Source organism: Ochlerotatus camptorhynchus, unplaced genomic scaffold (genome assembly GCF_037179485.1).
Source record: "Ochlerotatus camptorhynchus isolate MF236.1 unplaced genomic scaffold, CSIRO-AGI_Acam_v1.1 ptg000547l, whole genome shotgun sequence".
Lineage (NCBI taxonomy): Eukaryota > Metazoa > Arthropoda > Insecta > Diptera > Culicidae > Ochlerotatus > Ochlerotatus camptorhynchus.
The window spans coordinates 400,910-423,534 of NW_027041030.1; the positions used below are offsets into that span (position 1 = coordinate 400,910).

Sequence of the window (22,625 nt, forward strand, 5' to 3'; positions counted from 1 at the left end):
TAAGTTACAAGTAAAACTTGCCATCATACCATCTTTTGGTTTTATTATTCCGAAAAACATTATTTTAGCTGAAATGAGTCTTTGCAACCTTGACTGGAACAGACTTTATACACTCTTACACCAGACGTAGTCCATATTTGACGTAAATCATGGAACGTAAACACACATGTCATGTAAAATTAATTGTTCTCAAACCAAAACATAAGCCACTCGACGAAGAGAACGTTCGATTGAGTTGATTTTCTCGTTTCTTTCAACTGATTCTTATATCAAAAGGGCCACTTACGTGTGTCGGTCTCAGGGAACCGCAATTTACACGACTTTTTCGAAGTGCGTATATAGGAAATTTTTACAGGTGGATTCGAGGTAGTACTTCAAGACCCCTCACTTATAAAATGAGTTAGGCAAAGGAGTGCGCATTTGATTAGTATTGTTGCATTAATGGCCATTCGCTCAAATGTAGCTTCTGTTAAATTTTCACAATGTTGAAACTCTAAAGGGCCATCCACATTAGATCCGTTTGCGTTGCGTTGACGTTAATTTGACAGTTAGACAATAGATTTAGCTGTCATTTTATCGCAAGGTTAACCTTAACGGAACTGTCAATGCATCCTCTTCAGCAGGGTTGCTTCCACTCACTTGCTATAAAAAGATGATTTTCTGAATTTTGAAGTCATTATATGTTATAATAATATTTTGCCCTTGTTAGATACAGGAAGAGGTTGAAAGGCAAGTGTTTGACACATACTACCTGTCAATTTAGATTCCAGAGTGTTACAATCGGCGATTTTATGATTCGTGAGCGTTCACTCAGAGTGAGCGCTCGCGAGTCGTAAAATCGCTGATTGTGACTATCTGAAAGCGAATTTTACAGGTTTTATGTGTCAAATACTTGCCTTTCAGCCTCGTCTTGTGTCTGCCAATGACAAAATATCATTATAAAATCTAATGATTTCAAAATTAGGAAATTTTTGTTTTTTTATAGCAAGTGAGTGGAAGCAAGCCTGCTCTTCAGAACTTTATCTAGCTAATAAATAATATCACTAAAGCTTCATGTTGATATTACGCATTGGCGTAGCTAATGGGGGTGCCAAGGGGGCCAGGCCCCTCCAGAATTATATAGACCCCCCCCTAAATAATTTTTTTGTCTCGCCGGTATTTAGTCAAGCTTGTCAAGTTCACAATCAATAAAATTGGACTTCAAACAACGATTTTTTTAAACTCCTTTAAGTTGACTTCTTTTCTTATAAATAATTTTTTATTAATTTAATGGAAGCTAGCCTTTTTTGCTGTTTTATTTAAACATTCCGCTAACAACCCAATTTCATTACTTCATTATGATGGCTACCAAGCCTTTGGGATTTTCCTTATTAAAGAGTTAAATAGATTTTTCTCCTTTAGTTTACTTAAATCTTTGGTTTTTATTAGTTAGGTAGGTTCCGATTCAACACATTTTAGTTTCATTTTTATACCTATGATCTTGACTTTTTTTACCTAGGGGATGAGTACTTAAGGGGGTTAGATTTTGATGAATTCTTTAGTGGGAATGACACTGATGAAGACTGCACATTGTAGTCGAAATACGTATCTGTCAGGGATACCAAAATTAATTAAGTGGAATTAAATGGAAGATAACCTTTTTGGCTGTTTTATTTAAACATTCCGCTAACAACCCAATTTCATTACTTCATTACTTTTCTTATGTTCTGGACTAGAAGAATCAGTTTTGAGAAATTATATGATATCGATATTTAAACGATGGCATAATAAGACGTTCTACAACTTAACCATGAGCCCAGGGTATTTCCTTTAACTTCTGGGAACTTCGTAAAAATTCCAGGACTTCATTCAGGGAAAATCGTAGAAATTGAAGAAATATAGTAGAAATTCTGGGAACTTCAAAAATCTTTTGAAGGAAAAAAAAATCGGAGAAACAAGTAACTTGGAAAAGTTTGGAGAACTGCGCAGAAAATGTAATTAAGTTTGAGAAGCTTCAAACTTTGTAGATAATTTTCGAATTTCGTAGCATTCTGAAGAGCTGCAAAAACTTCATATAAGTGTAAGGAATTTTGAAAAAGTTCAGGAAATTTTGCAGAAAATCCAAAAATAGTACAAAAAACTTCTAAGAACTTCAGGGATCCTCGCTTCAGCTTGGGAGCTTCGTTAGAGTTTGTCACAGATCTTACTTTAAAAAAGCTCTATGAACTTCTTGAAGGTTTTGGGAACTTCTTTAAATTTCAAGAAATTTTCCAGATGCTCAAGAACATTTGTAGATGATAGCTATATTTCCAGAAGTGCAAAAATGTTCAGAGATCTTCATAGGATTACGAGAGATGTAAAAAATATGGAATTTGGAATAAATTCAGCGAATTTCGTAAAAGTTGAGGAGCACTTGTTAAGAGAGTTTTTTAGATGTTCAGGAAACGTTGCATAAGTTACAGGATATAGAATTATGACAAGTGATCTAATTTAGTTGCCTTTTATTTACATTTGTGTTCGATGAATTCATGCTTACAATCTGCATTAGAACTATTTTTAGTTTCACATTCTGAACGTTAGGAATTGTTTTTCTCATAAATGTATGAAATTTATTAAGCGCCACCATTTAAAAAAAATAAAAATTCAAACTTCTATAATTCAATTTTGGTTCCTATGTCTGAGATTTAACTGATGATGATATATTCAAAATCTACAAAAAAGCTAGTTCTAAATTCATGGAATTACCTAGCTCTGAGAATTTTCATGCGTTTGAAATTCTTAAATTTATAAGATCTGAATGCTTTGAATACAAAAAGCATGAACAAACGATCATTGCTTGTTCGAAATCAGTAAGTCTTAAAACTCCCACAATCGAGGTCCCAACCGTTGTCCTGAAATAAAAATTTAAATAAAACTAAGCCTCAATGTCATCGCAGCTCACAGAAAAAAATACCCAAAAACAAGTTGCCTTGACCCAATTTGATTGAATAAAATCTTCGTGAGAAAAATGCAACAGCCCCCCCCCCCCCCCTAGGCCCCCTCCAGATAAATTTTCTAGCTACGCAAATGGATATTAGTATAGCATTTCCTCCCAACTTTGAAATCGTAAATCGTATGAAGTATCAAACAATTTGATTGCGAATAAAACGTAAATGATTTACGAATAAAGAATTGAGAATAAAACGTAAATAACAGGTTTATTCCGATGCGTTAGTTCATTAGCTACAACATAAATCCTATTAGAGCACAATGTATGAATATTTACGCTCATTGTTCTCAAAACAGAAGAAGCGCTCCTAGCGAATCCTCTTTTTCTACGTTTATCCGTAGGACGAAGAAAATCTAATAGCGTTTCAATGCGTTGGGACGGAATTGAAACTCGTAGGACAAAATTTAGAGTAAAGACGCAGCATTAGGTTTTAAACAATATGACAACAATTTGAGAATCTTTATCAAATCAAAAATGGAAAGGTGAATAAATTAAGAAGTCATGTTTGACAGAAATATTCCATTTTTTTGTTCAAACCCGTTGAGAAAAGAGAGGTCAAGCGCAGGATGTGCTAAGTAGGACGGAAATTAGATCAAAACCCCTATTTAACTTGTTAATCCGCTTCCGTCACTTCATCGATCGCATCACTATTTTTTCCACAACGATTCACGGACTTTACGACTCATTGTGTCGAATCAACCACTCCACTTCGCGTTGAAGAATGAACTAAACGCATCTTCGTGAGGATCAAAGCATGAGCATCGCGTTGATGCGAAAAACCATTCGCATCGTCATGAAGACTAATGGGGTGTTTACACCTAGTACAAATTTCAGTTGCTCCTGAAATTTCATGCTGGTAGGCGCTGATGTCCTGCTTACATTATGCTAGTGAGCTTTTTGGCTAGCAGCTAACTCATTAGCGCTAGCGGCAACGGCGCCGGTGGTGTAGTGGTAAGCGTGATTACCTCTCACCCTAGCAGGCCTGGGTTCAATCCCAGTCGGCGCCGCCGGGATGTTCTGAGGCATAACATCTCTGATCACGCCTTCCTTCGGATGGGAAGTAAAGCAGTTGGTCCCCGGTTCATGAGTTTGATGGGTCGATAGGCAGGGTCCAGGTGTGAGAGCTGCCTTCCTGGCACGTCGGTAGCATTGGTGCTCAGCACGGAAAACAAGATCGACGGAAAAAAACAAACTAAAGGAAAAAACTCATTAGCGCTGGTGAAATAGCATAAGTGTAAACACCCCATAAAGCACACGACGAACGCTCTCCACAGCTCGCGATGCAAATGACGAATAGAAGAAGAGCACGCAGCACGAATATTGGTGCATCGGCACCCACACTCCTCTCTCACCGCACATTCTTTACGATTTGCTTTTATGTGGGCATCCACATCATTCAAGAGTTTTGCTGAGATACCGATGCTTCGAGTACCGTCGCGAATGTCGCGATGAACGAATATGAGAGAAATGATGCGAATATCAGTAAACTTGAAAATGATTATACTCAATGTCAAAATGTGAACTGATCGCTGGGTAATTTTTTCTTATCGTGTATGTTTTTTGTTTATGTCCAACGAGAACGTTACATATGTTTTCTATAGAAGATTTGTAGGTTCATTAACTTCCAATTTTTTTCTTGAAAAATTATCATATTGAAATTGCATGCCCTGAGCAGAACAAAATCGACTGATGGTACTTTTAAATGCAAATATTGCGAATGCGTGAATTAATTGGCAATATTTTGGTGGGAAAGTGTTCAAATATGTATCCAGATCTTATTCATACAATGCTGGCCCATTTTTAAGGTATGTAATTATTAATTTAATATTTTGTTGAAATATGTCTTTCGTACGCATACTAAAACACATTTATTTAATGATTTCGGGAACAACCATTCTTGGATGCCGTGCCATATAACCTTGAAGTTCCTAAGCAATTTGTAGACCAACCATGATGTTCTCTAATATTTCCTGAAGTCATTGAACATCCCTGAAGTTCTTGTTATTTTTCTGAGGATATTTCTGGAATACGAATTGAATTAATGAATCTGGCCCGAAGATATTTTAACTTCCCGATGGTCTCCGCACTTATTTGGATTTATTGGAGTTTCTGTGAAATTTTATCATTCTCTTCCTAGGTATGCCGGATTTCCAGGCATTTTCTTGCAGCAGACACTCGGTCATGCCACCTTCTACCAGTTTACGATTATGATGTATTATGATCTATTAACCCTTTGTCTGCACCACTTAAATAAAGCTAAGCTCATTACGAAAATCCTTCAAAATGGGTATTAAATAAAATTAGAAATATGTCTCAACTAAGAGGCAGTCATATTAAGAAGACTTTAGCATGCAAACATGTCAAAGATAAAATCATTTTGATTAATAATAAGATAGCAAAAATTGCCTGGGGTCATATTGACCAAAGGGTTAAGTTATGTCACTCATTACACTTTTGGTCATGGTAAAATGATCGAAAAAGAAAGATCGAATGTGTCTTGACGCCACGATTTTGATCACACCAGTGCCATTTTGATCTTGTGTACGTGGCGCCAAATGAAAAAGTTGCGACTTCTTAGCTCAAATTTTACGACAACACCACTGATTGCAAAATAGCCCTTATCAGGCTTGTTGGTTACTTGAGTAGAGTGGGTATTGAATCCATTTAAATTTGCCACTATTTATGGAACGGACTGCAACGGCAGCCCCAAGTACGTACCTTCAGAATTGATAAATCGATTCATAACAAGCTAATGAAGCTTCTTTTGGAAGTTTATTCTCGATGTTTACCAGTCGCCCTGCTCCTCACAGCCAAAAAAAAAAAAAACTACAAGGGACAACTCTATGGGGTTGTACGCAATGGTTTTGTGTAGGAATAGGAGTTTGAGCGGGGTTCTCCCTGTTTATGCTCTTTAGCATGACGCGCTTGACATAGATGGCCCACAGCGACTCACGAAGAGCTACTGATTCCGATCAATAGCGGTGCGGCTTCTCCCTCCTTCTATGGATGCTCATATTGGCTGCAGCTCGCTGCTTGCAGACAGCCTTTCATTGTGTACTGGTGAACGCCACCACTCACCACGCGGTAAACACCGTTTGGTGAGACCGGATGAAATTCAACTTTGAAATCTGTGTTAGGGAAATCGCTTTTCGCAGGCAATCGGTGATAATTTTAATTATCATAGCAACAGTTGCACATTCGTGCAATTTTCAATAATGACATTTTGAAAAATGATAAAATCTTAAATTAAGCTGATGCGTGGAAATATTTCTGATCAATTGGTGATAAAATTATTGGTTCAGGGGCAGCTGAGTTATTAACGTTCAAAACCTTTCATAATTTTGTTAAATGTTCCATTTTTGGTTTTCACAAAGTGTGCCTCCATACAAAAATCACAGCCGTAGTTCTACGTCAAAAAACAAAAAAACAAAACTATATCTCTTATTTATGGATCATACTCATATTTTTTTGATCGCAATCATGATCTTCTATGGAACGTCTTATGGATTATTTTTAAAATTTTAATTAGTAATTCGTACAACTGCTAAATTTTTTCATAAAATATGGATCATTTTGATATTTTTATGGACCATTAACAATTTTTTAGGGATAACTTTGGCGATTTTTAAGGCACGTTTTATCAATGTTCAATGGATCATTTATTACTTTCCATAGGCAAAACTATATTAACCCAGAAAAAAAACAGCTAATATCGCAACTCTCATCCCGTCAACTTGGTGGATACCATTTGCTCCTGTATGGGTGGGATGAAGAACCACGGATCATATTGTTTAATGAACTGTTTTCATTTCACACCTCTTTCCCTCCGTGTTCGGTCGATCTGGTCTATCTGGTCTATCGCGTGAAGTACGGAAGACTTTGCTCATTAAATTTGTGCTTTGCTTTGCCTGGAAATTTTGCATTCATAATCAGCGTAAGTTCCCTTCCGGTCGCTTCCGAGGGTGCCATCACGAACGCGCTTCTGTCGAATCATAATTATTTATGCTTTCACACCAAAGTGGAAAATTAGAAACAAACTTGGTGGCGGAGAAGTAGGTTTCCGGATCTTGCAGCGAAGTTATCTCATTTTTGGTCTTCCTTCTTCTGTCCGAGGCGTCTCTGCAACGGGTGGATGAAACATTGGGAGGTAATTTTCCGGGACAACGACGACGACGACGATGATGATGACAATAAATGCGAGCAGATCGAAAAGGACGAATCGTTAGGCGGCGGCACGTAATAGTTGGGCCATAATTTACGTGCCACCGCCAACAAATGGCTGCGATAGGAGAACGTTGATTCGATAAATTTGGATTAATCGACTGACGATGATGGCGCAGGAAACGTACGATTCGCGATAAAAATAAGTGATTAGATGGCAATCAGCAAGGAATCAGTCAGAAAAAGAGCAGCTGGACTCCTATATTGGACTTTAGAGGAATCCCTCTCTAATATGCTTATTAGGGTGGGTCAAGTTTGCATGGTGGATCACAACCCCCTGTTCCGCAAAGCTCTACCGATGTATGTTGAGGTCTCCAACAACTGTGCTAAATATGATCAAATTTTGATACGATCTGAATTTGCGGGAAAATTTTAAATTTTGTGGATGAAAATGTTTGGAAAATGAAACGAATCTATTCATTTGCTTGCCAAAAGTTTCACTAAACCTTGGAAATCGATTAGAAATACTATGCAAAACAACTTTATCCAAAACTACCAATCAATTAGACTGCTGAGAAAAAAGCTACTATTATACTAATTTAGACCTATTGCTCCGAGCATACCTACAGACATATAGGCCATAGGGTAGTTGTAACAGCTATGGCTATAGGTGAAAGTTTAGTAACTTTATGTACAAAGATCAAGTCGATTTTTAGTTTTCGATAAAGTTGTTTTGTATAGTATCCTTAATCTAAGTCCAAAATTTCGCAATATTTAGATTATTGGTAAGCAAGTGAATATATGATGATACCAATGAATTCACTTCGGCCTATCGGATGAAGATTAAGATTGATTCGGTCGGAGCGCTTCATTTGTTTTTGAGAATATTTGTTGCAAACATTCATATAACGAGTTCTTGGTAGCATTTGAACTAAAATATCGTACCAAAAGCATAATTTACCTGTTAACTCCGAAATAATCGATTTATTTGATGTTTTCTGCTTGATGGGCCCAAAATGGGCGCTTAGACCGAAGTAGTTCTCTACTCTACTCAGGTTCAAAACTTCGTGATGCACATACCGAGTGCTCAGAGGTAGGTACTACTTTTGCTCTATTCCCTTTGTTAGCTCGCTTTGATGTGCCAACCGAGCGCAAGTGGTTGCTCTGGAAGATTCACTGAATGGTGGAAGATACAGAAGCTAGTGTTGCTCAGAGTCAATGTTATAATAAGAGTCCCGCCAAGAGTGAAGCCAGAAGTACCAATCGAATTGCCAAGCGGGGTACCAAACAAGCAAAATAAATAACGATTATTGTTCCCACAGCCAGAGAAGTACAAGTATTGCATTCATTACTGACAATATTTTAGTAATTTTAGATGAAAAAGATCTCTTCGATTTATTTAGTGCATTGTGGTATTTATCAGTTATACCAAGCACTTGGTTGAACATTTTTCATGCTCTATAATTGTTTTTGTCTCCCAGAAGCTCCGTAATCGACATGAAATTTTTCACTTCTAAATGAAAATCATCCGATGCTAACCCAAAAAATCTGGATGCCGTTTACTCTGACGAAAAATAAATCACAAACAGTGCTGCTTGTTCGTAACATTTTCTCTTGGCGGGACTCTTATTATAACATCAACTCTGGTGTTGCTGACCGTTCGGTAAACAGTTCGATGATTGTTCACAGTTTTCCTGTAATTTTTCAATTATATTCTGTACTTACAGCTGTTGAGATTTCGGTAAAATTTGACAGATATCTGTGAAATAGTTTTACTGTGTTTGTTCCAGTTAAAAAAATTACATAAAAGTGTTAGAACAAAGTAAGCGTTGTTGTAATTGTTCAATAAAACTTCATTCGTTAAGATACGTTTAAGCTATCTGATTTGTTGGTCTGATTCGAGCGGACTGCTCGATAATTTTGTCGGATGCAATGTTCGGATGCGTTCACACTTTTTCGAAAGGTTGATAAGATTTGACGTTTGATTTGTCGAACGAAATAGGTTTGTGTTTAATTTTCATTCGATTCCTCCAGCAAAATAGCCGCAAGTTAGGTGAAAATATTGTTTTTTTTTTCAAATTTCACGGATTTGAACCGCCAGCGAACGCTTGATTTATCTTTTGATGGCATCCAGCAGCAACCCTAATAAAATGTGTATGGTTATTTTACTTAACGACGTGATCAGGGTATCATCCAAACCATTTGTGGAATAGTTCAATCATTTGGGCTCTCTTTCGGGTATGGTATTTTTTATTAGGGAAGGTAAACCGATTTCACTATTCATAATACACATGTATTATATAAAAATAAGCATGCCAGATAGCAGGTCTAAGAGCCTACTAAGATTTTTTAAGAGCTTCAGAGATGGTCGGAGATCTACTGAGAAATTTTTTGAGCTTCAGGGTAGTTCGTAGATCTTGAGAACAGAACTACAAAACTTCCGAAAACTTCACAGAAATTAAAAGAAATTTCCAGAAATTCATAAAAAATCACAAGAGAGATCGTAGTCCAAGAATCTACAATTTCACTGTAAATTCTTGCACTACGATCTCTCTTGTGATTTTTTTTTTATGATTTTCTGCAATTTTTTTTTTAATTTTTGTAAAGTTTCCGGGAGTTTTGTAGTTCTGTTCTCAAGATCTGCAAACTACCCTGAAGCTCAACAAATTTCTCAGTAGATCTCCGAACCTCTCTGAAGCTCTTAAAAATCTTAGTAGTAAAGTATTTCACAGAAGTTTGTAGATCTACTGAAAAATTATTCAACATCAGAAAAGTTCGTAGATCTTCGAAACAAAATTTACCGACCTTCTTAAAAAATCACAAGAATATTCATAGATCTTTAGATAAATTTGAGGACCTTCAAGAAAGGGTGCAGATTTTCTAGTACATTTTTAAAATCTTAGAAATTTTAATGGATCTTCATTAAAATTTGCAGAACTTCAGTTAAGTTTGGCGATTATTTAAAAACATTTATAAGATTTCAAGGAAATTTGTAGATCTTGAGACAGACATTTAAAACTTCAAGGAAGCTCGAATATTTTAAGATAAATTTTAAGAACTTAAGGTTCTTTAGAAAATCTTCAGGGAAATTTTCAGATTTTCAGGGTAGCCCGAGAGCCTATAGAAGAGTTTACAAAACTTCAGAGAAGTTAGCTGATCTACTAAAAAAAATATTAAGCCTCAAGGTATTCTTTCCTAGATCTTGAGAATAGAACTAGGTAGCTCCAGACAACTTTACAGAGTTGTATAGATATTTGCAGGCATTTTTTCAGAAAGCTTTACAGTTCCAGAAAAATGAGAGATCTTCAGAAAAATAAGTACAAATTCAAGAAAAGCACCTCAATTCCAAAAACAAATCGCAGTTAGGTACGAAAGTTCAAGGTTTTGCAGAACTCTATGTAAGTTGGAAATAGATAGCTCTGAAGAACTTCAGAGAAGTCCGTTGACCTTAAGAGAAGTCTGTTGAACGTTAGAAAGTTCGTACGTTTTTTGAAAAATTTGCAAAACTTCAACAAAACTCACAGCATATCAGGAAAGTTCGCTGATCTTTAAAAGTATTTACACAACTTCAGAGAAATTCGTAAATCTTCAGATAAATTTTTTAAACTTCAGCGAAGTTCAAAATTTTCATATAATTTGTAGAGCTTTGGGGAATTTCAAAGAATTTCTGACATATCTACAGAACATTATGGAAATCCAATCCATAAAGAAATTAACAGAACTTTAGAGAAGTTCGGGGATCAATTGATAAATTTATTGAACTTCAGGGCAGTTTGTAAATCTTTAGAGCAGAAAAACAGTATTTCAGAAAACCTTACAGAGTTTGAAATAAATTTTAGGAACTTCTGAAAAGTTCAGAGAGTACATAGTAAATCTACTGAAAAATATGCAGATGTGTAAATAAATTTTCAGAATTTTATTGCGGTTCTTCGATTTAATGAGAAATTAACAGAACTTCAGGTTAGTTCGCTAATCTTAAGAGATATTTGCACAACTTCAGAAAAAATAGTTAAACTTCCTTAAACTTCCGAAAAGCTCAAAAATTTCTAGATAATCTTTTAATTCTATAGGGAATTGTGTAGATGTTCAAAGATATTAACAGATATTCATTGAATCATGAAAATCTATAGAGAAAAATTACAGAACTTTCGAAAAGTTCGTAGATTATTAGAAATTTTGTGAACATCAGAGATAATTGTTTATTCGTTAGGGTCTTAAATCTGCAGGGATTCAGAAATTTTGTTGATTCTTAGGAAAATTTGCAGAACTTCTGATGAAAACACAGAACTTCAAAGAAATCTGTAGATCTACCGATAAATTTGCATATCTTCAAGAAAGTTTGCTATTCTTTAAAGATATTTTTCCAGAGAACAGGAACAAAACTTCAGGGACGTCCGAAGGTCTTCAAAGAAATATGCAGAATTGAGTTCTCAACAGAAATTTTTCAGAACTCAAAGAATCATGTAGATCTAGCTTGTCGAAAGTTGGTATCGACATTCTGGTGAAGTTTTGAAATTCATTTGCATCTTCATATCGTAGTTATTGAAGGACAAGATAAGCCAGATCCTTGCCGGCGTTCCTCCTGAGCAACAATGTCCTACTCTACAAAGTTTACCTTCTCCTCCTCATTTTATTTAAAATAATAAAAGCAAATACGCCTTCCGAAGCTAGAGCAATTTTCCGGTAATTCATGATGGAAGTATTTACATTTGATTCCTGATACAGTTTTGTTTGGAAATCTAAATTGACAGTTCTTTGAACATGTGCAATCAGTGTGAACACCAGCAAACAGGGAGGTTCGACAAAGTGTGTCGAAAATAAATTCGAGCAGATTTTTCATTATGGCGGCGGTCAAAATCAGACCAAGAAATCAGATAGTCTAAACGGACCTTTACTTGCACTCTAACTAGAGTAGACGTTTCCATCAGGTTATGGGCCCAGGGAAGTTTCCATAGTTACGGCCGAAAGTCACGTTTAAGTCACCAAAGAAGCGAAGCCATGGGAAGCACTCGGCGTTCCGGAGATAGCTTGGAGCCTTCTGGAAACCAGACTGCAGGCCAAACTGGTGGCACTTCAAGTCAGAATGCGCCAGTGGTGAGCGATGAGAAGATTCAAAGCGGCAGTATTTCGCTTCCGGCGGTGCAGAAACTCAAAGGACGGGAGAACTACGTGACCTGGACCTTTGCGATGCGGATGGTAATGATCCGCGAGAGAACCTGGCGCGCAGTAGATTCCCCGGAAGGTGTTCAAGTCGACCAGGATTTGTTGGCAACCATCTGCCTTAGTATTGAACCGTACAACTACAGCCTTGTCCAACGGGTCAAGACTGCGAAGGAGGCCTGGAACAGTCTGAAAACGGCGTTTCAATACTGCGGACGATATCGGAAGATAAGCTTGCTGAGGAAGTTGACCAGGCTGGAGCTCCGTCGAGGAGTACGTCAACGAAATCATGTCCACGAGCCACAAGCTGGGAGAAATTGTTTTCGTGTTGGATGATGAATGGTTGTCGCTGATTCTGCTCATGGGCCTCCCAAAGAACTACGAGCCCATGATCATGGGACTGGATGTCTCAGGTATCAAGCTCACGGTGGATATGGTGAAATCGAAAATTCTTCAAGACGTCGCCATGGATACCAATGTCAAGTCAAGTGGTGCTGCCGGGGCGCTAGCCACTCGTAAAAGGAAGTTCGAGAAGAAGAAGGATAAGTCCGGTGTAAAATGTTTCAAATGTGACAAGCTTGGGCAATACGCGTTCGAGTGCCAGGTGAAGCTGAAGTCGAAGCCAGAGAAAGGATTCCATGAAAAGCAAACAACCATGGAAGACTGGATTTTGGATTCAGGAGCAGGACGGCACATGTGTAAATCCGAGCAAGCGCTTATCAACAAGAAAGAAGTCTCGGAGAGCATTTTTGTGGCCAATTCAACCAAAGTTCCTGTTCAGACCGTCGGCAGTGTCAAACTGGATGCCGATGTAAAAAAGTATGTGCAGTACTCTAGATATCGCTGATGTTCTGTTCGTTCCAGACCTAGCGGTCAACCTGCTCTCGGTGAGCCGTATTTGCAAGAAAGAGTACCGGATCAATTTCTCAAGGAACTTGTACGAGGTAGCCAGCGAGTCCACCGGTGAGATCATCGCGACCGGTGCGGAGGTGGATGGGCTATACAAGTTAAAGCAGTTCAAGCCAGCCAGGTCATTCATGGCACAACCCGGGGAGAATCTGGAGCTGTGGCATAGACGGTTCGGCCACCTGAATCTGGACAGTGTGAAGCGATTGTCGTCAATGGTTGCTGGGATTGAAGTTCGTGGCCAGGACATACCAACGTGCATCGAGTGTTGCCACAAGCAACCGTTCAAGTCGGTGAGTTGGTGATCCACTGAATTGCTGGAGCTGGTCCATTCGAACCTATGCAGACCAATGGAGAAAACATCGCTAGGAGGAAGTAAAATATTTCATTACCTTCATAGACAATGCCAGCCGGATGACACACACTTACTTCCTGAAATCCAAAGCTGAGGCATTAGATGCGTTCGTGGAATTCAAAGCGTGTGTCGAGAAGCAGACAGGCAAATCAATCAAGCGTTAGTGGACCGACAACGGAACCGAGTATGTCGTAAAAAAAATCGAGCAGTTCGGTTGCCTACAATCCGCAACAAAACGGACTTGCGGAAAGGATGAACCGAACGATCGAAGAACGCGCCAAATGTTTGCTCTTAGATGCTGGATTGAACAAGCGGTTTTGGCAGGCAGGTGAAGAGAAAGACGCTGAAAGGATGCCCTCTTGAGTTGTGGCTCCCTCCGCAATCATCTCGGAACGTTTCTCAACCTACCACGAGGCAAGTATTCTGCCTTTAAGGTGACGTACAGTATCCTTCCTCGGAATCTTGCCCTTCCAGAGGACCATCATGGCCAAGTGAGGCCACCGACGTTCATCACAGTGCTCCCGTCACACGAAAAGGAAGAGGATGTTGGACCGCAACACAATTCTGGGCATAGTGACTAGGAGTGCCCAGTCAATTAGCAATGGTATGTTTCCGTCATCCTCTACTCCACATATTGCTAGCGAACCCAAGTCGCTTCAGCAGGCATTGGAACGACCGGACCGCAATGACTGGATCGGTGCAATGGAGGCCGAGCATCGCTCACTGTGCGGTGTATGCACTGAAGACGGGTCCGTATGGCCCCATCAAACGACATAAGGCCCGATTAAAGGGTATTCCCAAGTCAAAGGTGAGGATTACGACGTAACATGGTGGCCAAATACGATCTGCTGGTGTGCCAAATGGATGCGGTGACAGCATTCTTGCAGTGTAAACTTCATGGAGAGGAGATCTACATGGAACAACCGGAAGGTTTCCGGGACGCACGGGCACCGACGAAGGTGTGCCGACTCAAGAAGGCCCTGTACGGGTTGAAACAGGTGAGCCGTATCTGGAACCAGAAGGTGGATCGGAAACTCCAGGCGATTGAGTTCCAGCGATCTAACTATGACTCCTGCGTGTACTTCTGGTTCGGCGACGGAAAGGTGATCATCATTTCTGTCTATGTGGACGACTTTCTACTGTTTTCTAAAAATCAAGCCCTGGTGGACGAAGTCAAGCAACAACTGTGTTCAGAGTTCCAAATGAAGAACCTGAGGGACGTCAAGCACATCTTGGGACTGCGGGTCAACCGATCCGATGGCATGGTAGCCATAGACCAGAAGCATTACATTGACAAACTTTTGCAGCGATTCCGGATGGAGGGATCCAACTCCGTATCGACACCTCTGGACGTGAACAAAAAGTTGACGAAAGTGATGCAACCCGAGTCTGTGGAAGAGAAAGAGAAGGTGGAAAGCACTCCGTTCAAGGAACTCGTCGATGGTTTGCAGTTTGTGCCGCAGTGCACTCGGGCAGATATCAGCCACGCGGTGAGTGGCGTCAGCAACTTCAGCCATGAATCTGGAGCAACCCACTGGACGGTAGTCAAACGAATTCTACGGTACCTGAAAGGTACAAAGCACTAATAGCAGAACTTTCAAGGATACATCGATGTGGATTAGGCGAACGACGTCGAAACTCGGCGTTCCATTACCGGCTACATGTTCCTGCAAAGTGAAGGTGCTATTTCTTGGAGCTCGAAGAGGCAGTCCACCGTAGCACTTTCCACCACCGAGGCTAAATATATGGCACTCTTTTCTGCCACCCAGGAAACGGCATGGTGGAGGGGATTCCTGCGAGAGCTTCATGGTGTCGAAATTTCCGTTCCGATCAACTACGATAACAAGAGCGCAATAAGTCTGGCGGAGAAGGATGTCGGCTACTCTTCAAGAAGCAAGCATATAGGCATCAGGGTTGCTTCCACTCACTTGCTATAAAAAAATATTTTTGGAATTTTGCAATCATTAGATGTTATAATGATATCTTGTACTAGTAAGTAACAAGAAGAGGGTGTAAAGTATGTGTTTGACTCATAAAACCTGTCAATTTCGCTTTCAGAGCGTCACAATCAGCGATCTTATGATTCGTGAGCGTTCACTTAGAGTGAGCGCTCACGAGTCGAAAAATCACTGATTGTGACGCACTGAAAGCAATATTGACAGATTTTATGTGTCAAACATATACTTCATGACCTCTTCGTGTAACTTACAAGTACTAATTAGCATTATACTATTTCATGATTTCATAATTCCGAAAAACATTCTTTTATAGCAAGTGAGTGGAAGTAACCCTGATAGGCATCATTATGTACGAGATCAGTTAGATTGTTAAGCTATTACATTAAATTATGTCCCATCTTACCTACAGACAGCAGATATATTCACCAAAGCACTAGCGAACACAAAGCATATATTCACCAAAGCACTAGCGAACACAGGATTTCCCGCTTAAGGAGGGATGTTAAAACATAGTTAGCGTTGGATGTTCAAGTCCTCGGGAGAAGTGCTAAGCTGTGTTAGAGGCCGGAAATTGAGAAGCGCCTCGATTTGCGTAAGCAGCGTGTGGAATTGCTCAGTGGTGACCAAAGCGTTCGTAAGAGTGCGACGGGGGTGCGTCTTCAGGGATTTTACCGCTGCTTCCCAGATGCCTCCGAAGTGAGGTGATCTCGGAGGGATGAAAGAGAACTGAATGCCCTCGGCGGAGCACTGACGTGTAACATCCTGGCGGTTCTGTTGGGTGTGAAACAGCTGCAGAAATTCGTTTAGCGTTCGTTGAGCTCCGACAAAGTTGGTTGCATTGTCACAGTAGATGGTCTGTGCTACCCCTCGGCGTGCTGCGAACCTCTTCAGGGAGGCGATGAACGAATCTGAGGATAGGTTGCCTACCAACTCGAGATGTATTGCCTTGGTTGATAGATAAACGAATACTGCCACGAACGATTTCAGCGGAGCAGCTTTCCGGGTAGGTGGCCGAAGATAGAATGGACCGCAGAAATCAACACCGGTATTCAGGAACGGTAAGGTTGGTGTTACTCGAACCGATGGCAAGTCTGCCATGATCTGATCGTTGAAACTTGGACGGTTGCGGAAGCAGGTGACGCATCCGTGCGTGGCTTTTCGTACGACATCACGCAGCCGGAGAGGCCAAAACTTAGCACGAACGGTGGCTATGAGGAGCGTAGGTCCAGCGTGCAGATGACTAAGGTGATAATACCAAACAACTAGAAGAGTGAACGGATGCTTGTTATCCAGGATCATACGCTGCTTTTGAGGCAACCTCTCGTGCGAAGAACACCATTTACTAGCACTGGAGATAGTGCCTTCAGCTTTGACGTAGACTTCACTTGACCGGTGGTGCGAACGGAGTGCAGATCTTCCACGAACAGGTTGTAGGTTGTGTTCATACGAGTCGATGAGACCAACTAGGGCATCGTAAAATTCCCGCTTGATCGTCTCGGCATCCAGAAAACTGTCCATCAATGTGCGAGCAATGATCTTTTTGTTCTCGAACCGTTGTTCAAGCATTTGCCACGCCACCTCAAAGTTGTTAGTCGTAACTTCGATTGACTCTACCAACGTCCTGGCTTCTTTGGTGAGCACTGAGAGAAGATAATTGAATTTATCAATCGGCGAGAGTGAAACATCTTTGTCGATCATGCTCTGGAAAGCATCACGGAAACTCAACCAATCTTTCACACTACCGTCAAAGGAAGGAATTGTGAATACTGGAAGGTGTTTCCTGTTGGCCAATTCCACGTCCTTCTTAAGGTGAACGTCCTTGCCTTCAGCACTAGCAGTAAGTGCTAAGTCTTGCTCCTGTCTCACTTCAAGTTTCGCCCGATTATCCCGAAACTCTTCGAACAACGTTTCCACATGCTCCAAACGTGAAGCAATTTTCGCTTGATCCCGCTGTGCATTGAAATTGGCAACAAAAGACTCTATATTGGCCATGGAATCAATGTACCCTCGCTCGGTCTTGCTTAGTTCGCGCAATGACAACGCCATGCTGTTGTCCATTTCAGGTATAGTTCCAAATCGCTGACCCAAGCCACGCCAGATTTGCCACGAACAGACGGAAGGTGTAAAAATGCGCCTTGGAAACGCCGAAATGCTCCGTGTTCGTTGGATGAGACATGTCCTGGTAGCTTGGTCACAGTCAGGTTCGTAACAACCGCTCCGGTTGCCCTACCGGATCCGCAATAGCTGATTTATCCTCCGACGCTGATGGATTGATGTAACACAAAGGTGATACCAATGCCGCTTGTGGTATAATCACCACACAATAGGTCACTTTCTTCGCCGATTTTCGGTTACTAAAAATGCGGATTGGGTTCGAAGGACCATTAAATGTTGGGGAGCTGGTTCTCCGGACTAATGGTGGACTCACGGCGGATAGTGTCCTTCGGGTGTGGCTTTAACCGTAGCCAACAATGTGAAGAGTATTGATGAAACGCGGTACACTGAACTACTATACTCGAAACTTTATTTACTGCGATAGAGTTTTAGATGTACACTCTTCGGTAGCTTGATTGTACTGATTTTATTTCGATCCTCTGATACGGTGGGCTATCAGTGAATAGAGCTTGTGTGTGCCCTATGGTGTGTTAGAAATCATACCTACGTGCATTCTGCTCTGCTTTGTGGTATCTGGCATGCAAAGTAGATTGGGTATGAGTGTCCTAATTCAACTGGCGCAAATTCATTTAGGATAAATTTTATAATTATTGGAAGTGCCTTAACACAAATTTTTTAACGAATTTGGATGGAATATTTTGCTTGCTACTTATTTTTGATGCAGTCCTTAATATTCGTAATACGTTTTCTTATGGACATAATATTGAGATAAAGTATGGGATGTTTTTAATTCGATAGAATGAAAATAGGTTCTCTGCCTTGCATGATTTGCAATGCTAAATGTTGAATTGTCCAAAAATTGCTTATATATGGTCTATCATGTGCGGTACGAATACAAATGTATTGATAATTGAAGCTTAAACCAAACATTAACAGTGCTGATCTCATAGGGTTAAGTTTTACCACTATGAAAGATTAAAAACCTTGTTGTAATGTGATGAATAAAGGGTCATTCAGCGGTAGCAGCTCATTTTGTTTACTAATCATTGATAAATGTTTTCTATTTCACCGAAATGTCTATCCTCTACCGTAAGATTCTATTCTAGTCGTTAGTGTCAGTGTATTAGCGGCTTACTGGATGTGAACTAACCATTTAGTGATATAGTAGGTATGAGAACTATCCATTGGCTGTCAGGTCATCCGTCCATCTATTACTACTCTATAAAGTGGGCAATGCAAATTCCCTCCGGCTTATCGCTGATTGCCCGATGAGCAATTATCAATCATAGCAAGTCCGACATAAATTGAAGCCAACGAGCTAATACTGCTAATTGATTGAAGGATCAACAATGCGAATAACTGAACTGTGAAAGAATTCCCGCCAATTGCTTACAAACAACTTCACAATCGTTATTCATTCCTATCGGTTTAAATCATTTAACATTCACACTCAATCCAAACAAAACGCATTCATGCTTTCAATGCTTTACCCGAGAAAAGATTATTTCGTTTCATTTCCGTTCCTATTTCGCAACAAACACATCTCAACACACCCGAAAGAAAATTTGACGCCCTCACCACCCCCCCCTTAATGAGCCTAATCCTCCATTCTCCGATTTTCCGTGATTCCAAGATTCGAGCCAAAAGCAGCACACCCGCCGCGGCGCCATCTGCATAGTGATCAACAACGACAACGTGGTCCATGCCAACGATACGGACACGGACTTTGACGACCACGACGACACGGGCTACGGGGGCACCGATGCTGGAGACCCTCGTCGGTCTCCACCGTGTGGGTGTGGCTTGGGGTACCACGACGGTGGGTCCGATGCGGCCAGCTGTCGGCACAACAAGTTCCGCAAGATCAAATGCCTCTGGAACCACTTTAGGCGCTACGGCTTCCAACGGCGGTGGCACCGGGCTCCCTCGAGACGTCGTAACGAACCGTGCGACGGTGGCGTTGGAGTGGTCGGTGCAGATGGTAGAGGACACGACGGAAGCCCCGCGATGGCGAGGCTCACGGTTCCAGCCGGCATCGGTGGCCGCTTTGGTAGCCGTTGCAGCAGTGTTGGTTGTGGGGAAGGTTAGTTTCTTTTAGTCCTTCTATTTTCTTTCTGGATGATGCTACGTAGCAAAGAAAAAAACGAACAAGTTTCTGCGGCTTTAATTGAGTTACGTTGTTGCAAAGTTCCACTAGCTGCTTCTGTGCGCTGTCGAGAAATTATGCAAAATATGCAAGATAGACAATATTTTACGCTTCCAGATGCTTGCATTGAGAAATCAGCTTGGGCAGTGCTTTTTCAGCTATTCGTTGAGTTATGTTATGGAAGTGAATGCACGTACAATTGTGGATATTGAATTGTGTGTTAATCATGTAGTCCAACAGATTAAGCTTGATATATTGGTCTATAGAAACAGAGAGTTGAGCCGAAAGATGGAACGTTAGATAGTAAAATGATCCAGTGTAAAACAAACAGACAAGCTGACCAAACATCGTCCAACTAACCAGCAGACCAATCAAAGCTCACCAATTGCAAATAGACCCACCATCAACGCATTCGTTTCATCAAGCAGTTAATCATTTGATTGCCCTCGCGCTTCATCGCGTTTTTGCAAGTAAAGGCTGATATACGACTAATATAAAGCTTGGAAGCGCTATATAAGCTGTGCATCGGCGCAACCATGCAAAAGTGCAAATCAACAGACTAGTTGGTTACTTTAATATTTACTAACCATGACCATTCGACTGACTTTCAGTTGATTGATTGGTTCCCTAGTCAGCTGAACGATTATTTGGTTGGTCGTTTGTTTGGTAAATGTTTGGTCTAAAGGATGAACGGTTCTTATTTCAGTGGGTTGTCTGAGGTTTTCGCTACCCCAGTCAGCGATGTTCAACATATCTGAAATTGAAAACCAGAACTCCAAACATTATCGCTAAAAGTTTGTTGGATTAACGAGTTGGGGCTTAGTTGATTGATTATTTCATTCCAATGAGTTCTAGTCAATCATAAGACGTTAACGCGATAGGTTACTTCTGCAGTAAATGGACCGATAACAAATTCAAAAAGCAGTATTTCTAGAAATATGAGATGTTTGTTTTTGTTTGTTCTGCATGAGCTTATTGTGATCATAATGTTTGCATTTGGTTTATGTTATCGAATTTACAGCCTGATGACATTCACCGTTCGATGAAGGCGACACGATCCGAAAAACCAGAAATTATGCACCATTGATAATAATTATACCCCGATGTAGGATAATATCTGAGCCTGTGCACGGAGAACAAATTCGTTAAGTTAAGATAACAATCCTAATAGTTACTTTCACATGGAAAAATATTGTTGTTTGAAAGAAACCTATAGTTATTCCAACATTAATTTGACCGTCAACTCAATCAAATCTACCTAATAGATTCAACTGTTCATCTTATACTCAATTCAACTATAACTTTGATCAATTATAACAACCGTGAAATGTAATTTATTTATGCAATTTGGTTTCAACTGATCATCATAAATCCACATACTTTTAACTTGTGATGCGTAGAGCATACGCAGATAAAGGCGCAGCAAAGCAAAATTTCTCGACCTCCCTGAACTTGTCACACAATTAATGCAAAAATGGTACAGGCATCGCAAACTCTCAATTAATAACCGTGCAAATGCATCTAGAACACTAAACTGAAAGCACGCAATAAGCTAGTATGCGATAAGCAATAAGCTTGAAATGCGAAGAATATTAAGAAGAAGAATGACAAGAAGAATAAGACTACGTTTTGTCGTGATGGTTGAGTAATGCTTAGCTATAAGGGTGTTCAACACGGATGAGGCTGACGAGCTGTATATTGTTTGGAACGAGGGTGACGCGCTTGGCATGGATGGCCCACAGCGGCTCACGCCGAGCAACTGAATCCGATCAGTAGCGGTGCGGCTTCTTCCTCCTTCTTCGGTGAATCGAGACTTTCAGGGAGCCTTTCGTTGTATACTGGAGAAAAATGTACAATGCACTGCTGCTGCTGATGATGATGACGACCGGACACCACCACTCACCACACGCGTTCAGCGAGACCGGATGGAATTTGATTTTGAAATCTGTGTTAAGGAAAGCGCAACATTTGCACATTCGTGCAATTTTCAACAGTGACCCTTTTGAAAATTGATAAAGTCTTAATTTTTACAGATTTGTAGTAAAATGTCATATCGTTTGGCGTATTAAGAGCTAAAATCCATCATCTCTGAATCGAAACCAGACCATTTTCAAACCACGACCGGCTTTGGTTTTCGAAATTGCACCCCCTAAGTTGCCTTAAAAATACATTGGTATGTAAGATTTAAACTCATGGAAATTGACATCCGATTGATGACCTTGACAAATGACCAGAAAATACTTTTTAACAAATTTACGGTGGTCCTGAAAGGGACCTTTTTGTCGTGATGGTTGAGTAATTCTGAGCAATTAGGATGTTCAACACAGATGAGGCTGACGAGCTGTATGTTGTTTGGAACGAGGGTGACTCACAAAAAGCTACTGAATTCTATCAGTAGCGGTGCGGTTTCTTCCTTTTTCTTCGGTGAATGGACCCCCATATGGGCTGCAGCTCACTGCTTGTGGGCAGCCTTTATTTGTGTACTGGAGAACAATGTTCAACGCCACACGCCGAAAGCACTGCTGCTGCTGCTGCTGATGACGACCGACCGGACACCACCACATATGGTGATTGAATATGTACCGTTTGGCGACTCCGGAGTGAATTCAGTTTTGAAATCAGTGTTAGGAAAAGCACTTTTTGCAGTTGGAAATTTGTGTAATTTTCAACAGTGACCTATTGAAAATTGATAAAAAGCTCATTCAAGCACATTTGCAGAAAATGTTCCAATCGACTGGCTTGTTTAGAATTAAAATCCACCCGCTATTGACAGAATTATAAGTGGTCAAAACCTGACCACTTTTTGTAACGCGGTCGATCTAAGTTTTTTTTTTAATTGCTCCCCCAATATGTTTC

At 40.3% G+C, this 22,625-nt stretch overlaps 1 protein-coding gene across 1 annotated transcript in view; it reads left to right on the forward strand.

Annotated features, from left to right (window-relative positions):
* LOC135713224 (octopamine receptor beta-3R-like) overlaps window positions 1–22,625 on the forward strand; it is a 390,570-nt gene that overhangs the window by 313,257 nt on the left and 54,688 nt on the right. Inside the window, exon 8 of the mRNA XM_065236330.1 lies at window positions 19,257–19,706. Within this exon, the coding sequence (XP_065092402.1) occupies window positions 19,257–19,706 (450 nt within the window). The remainder of the gene's footprint in view (window positions 1–19,256; window positions 19,707–22,625) is intronic.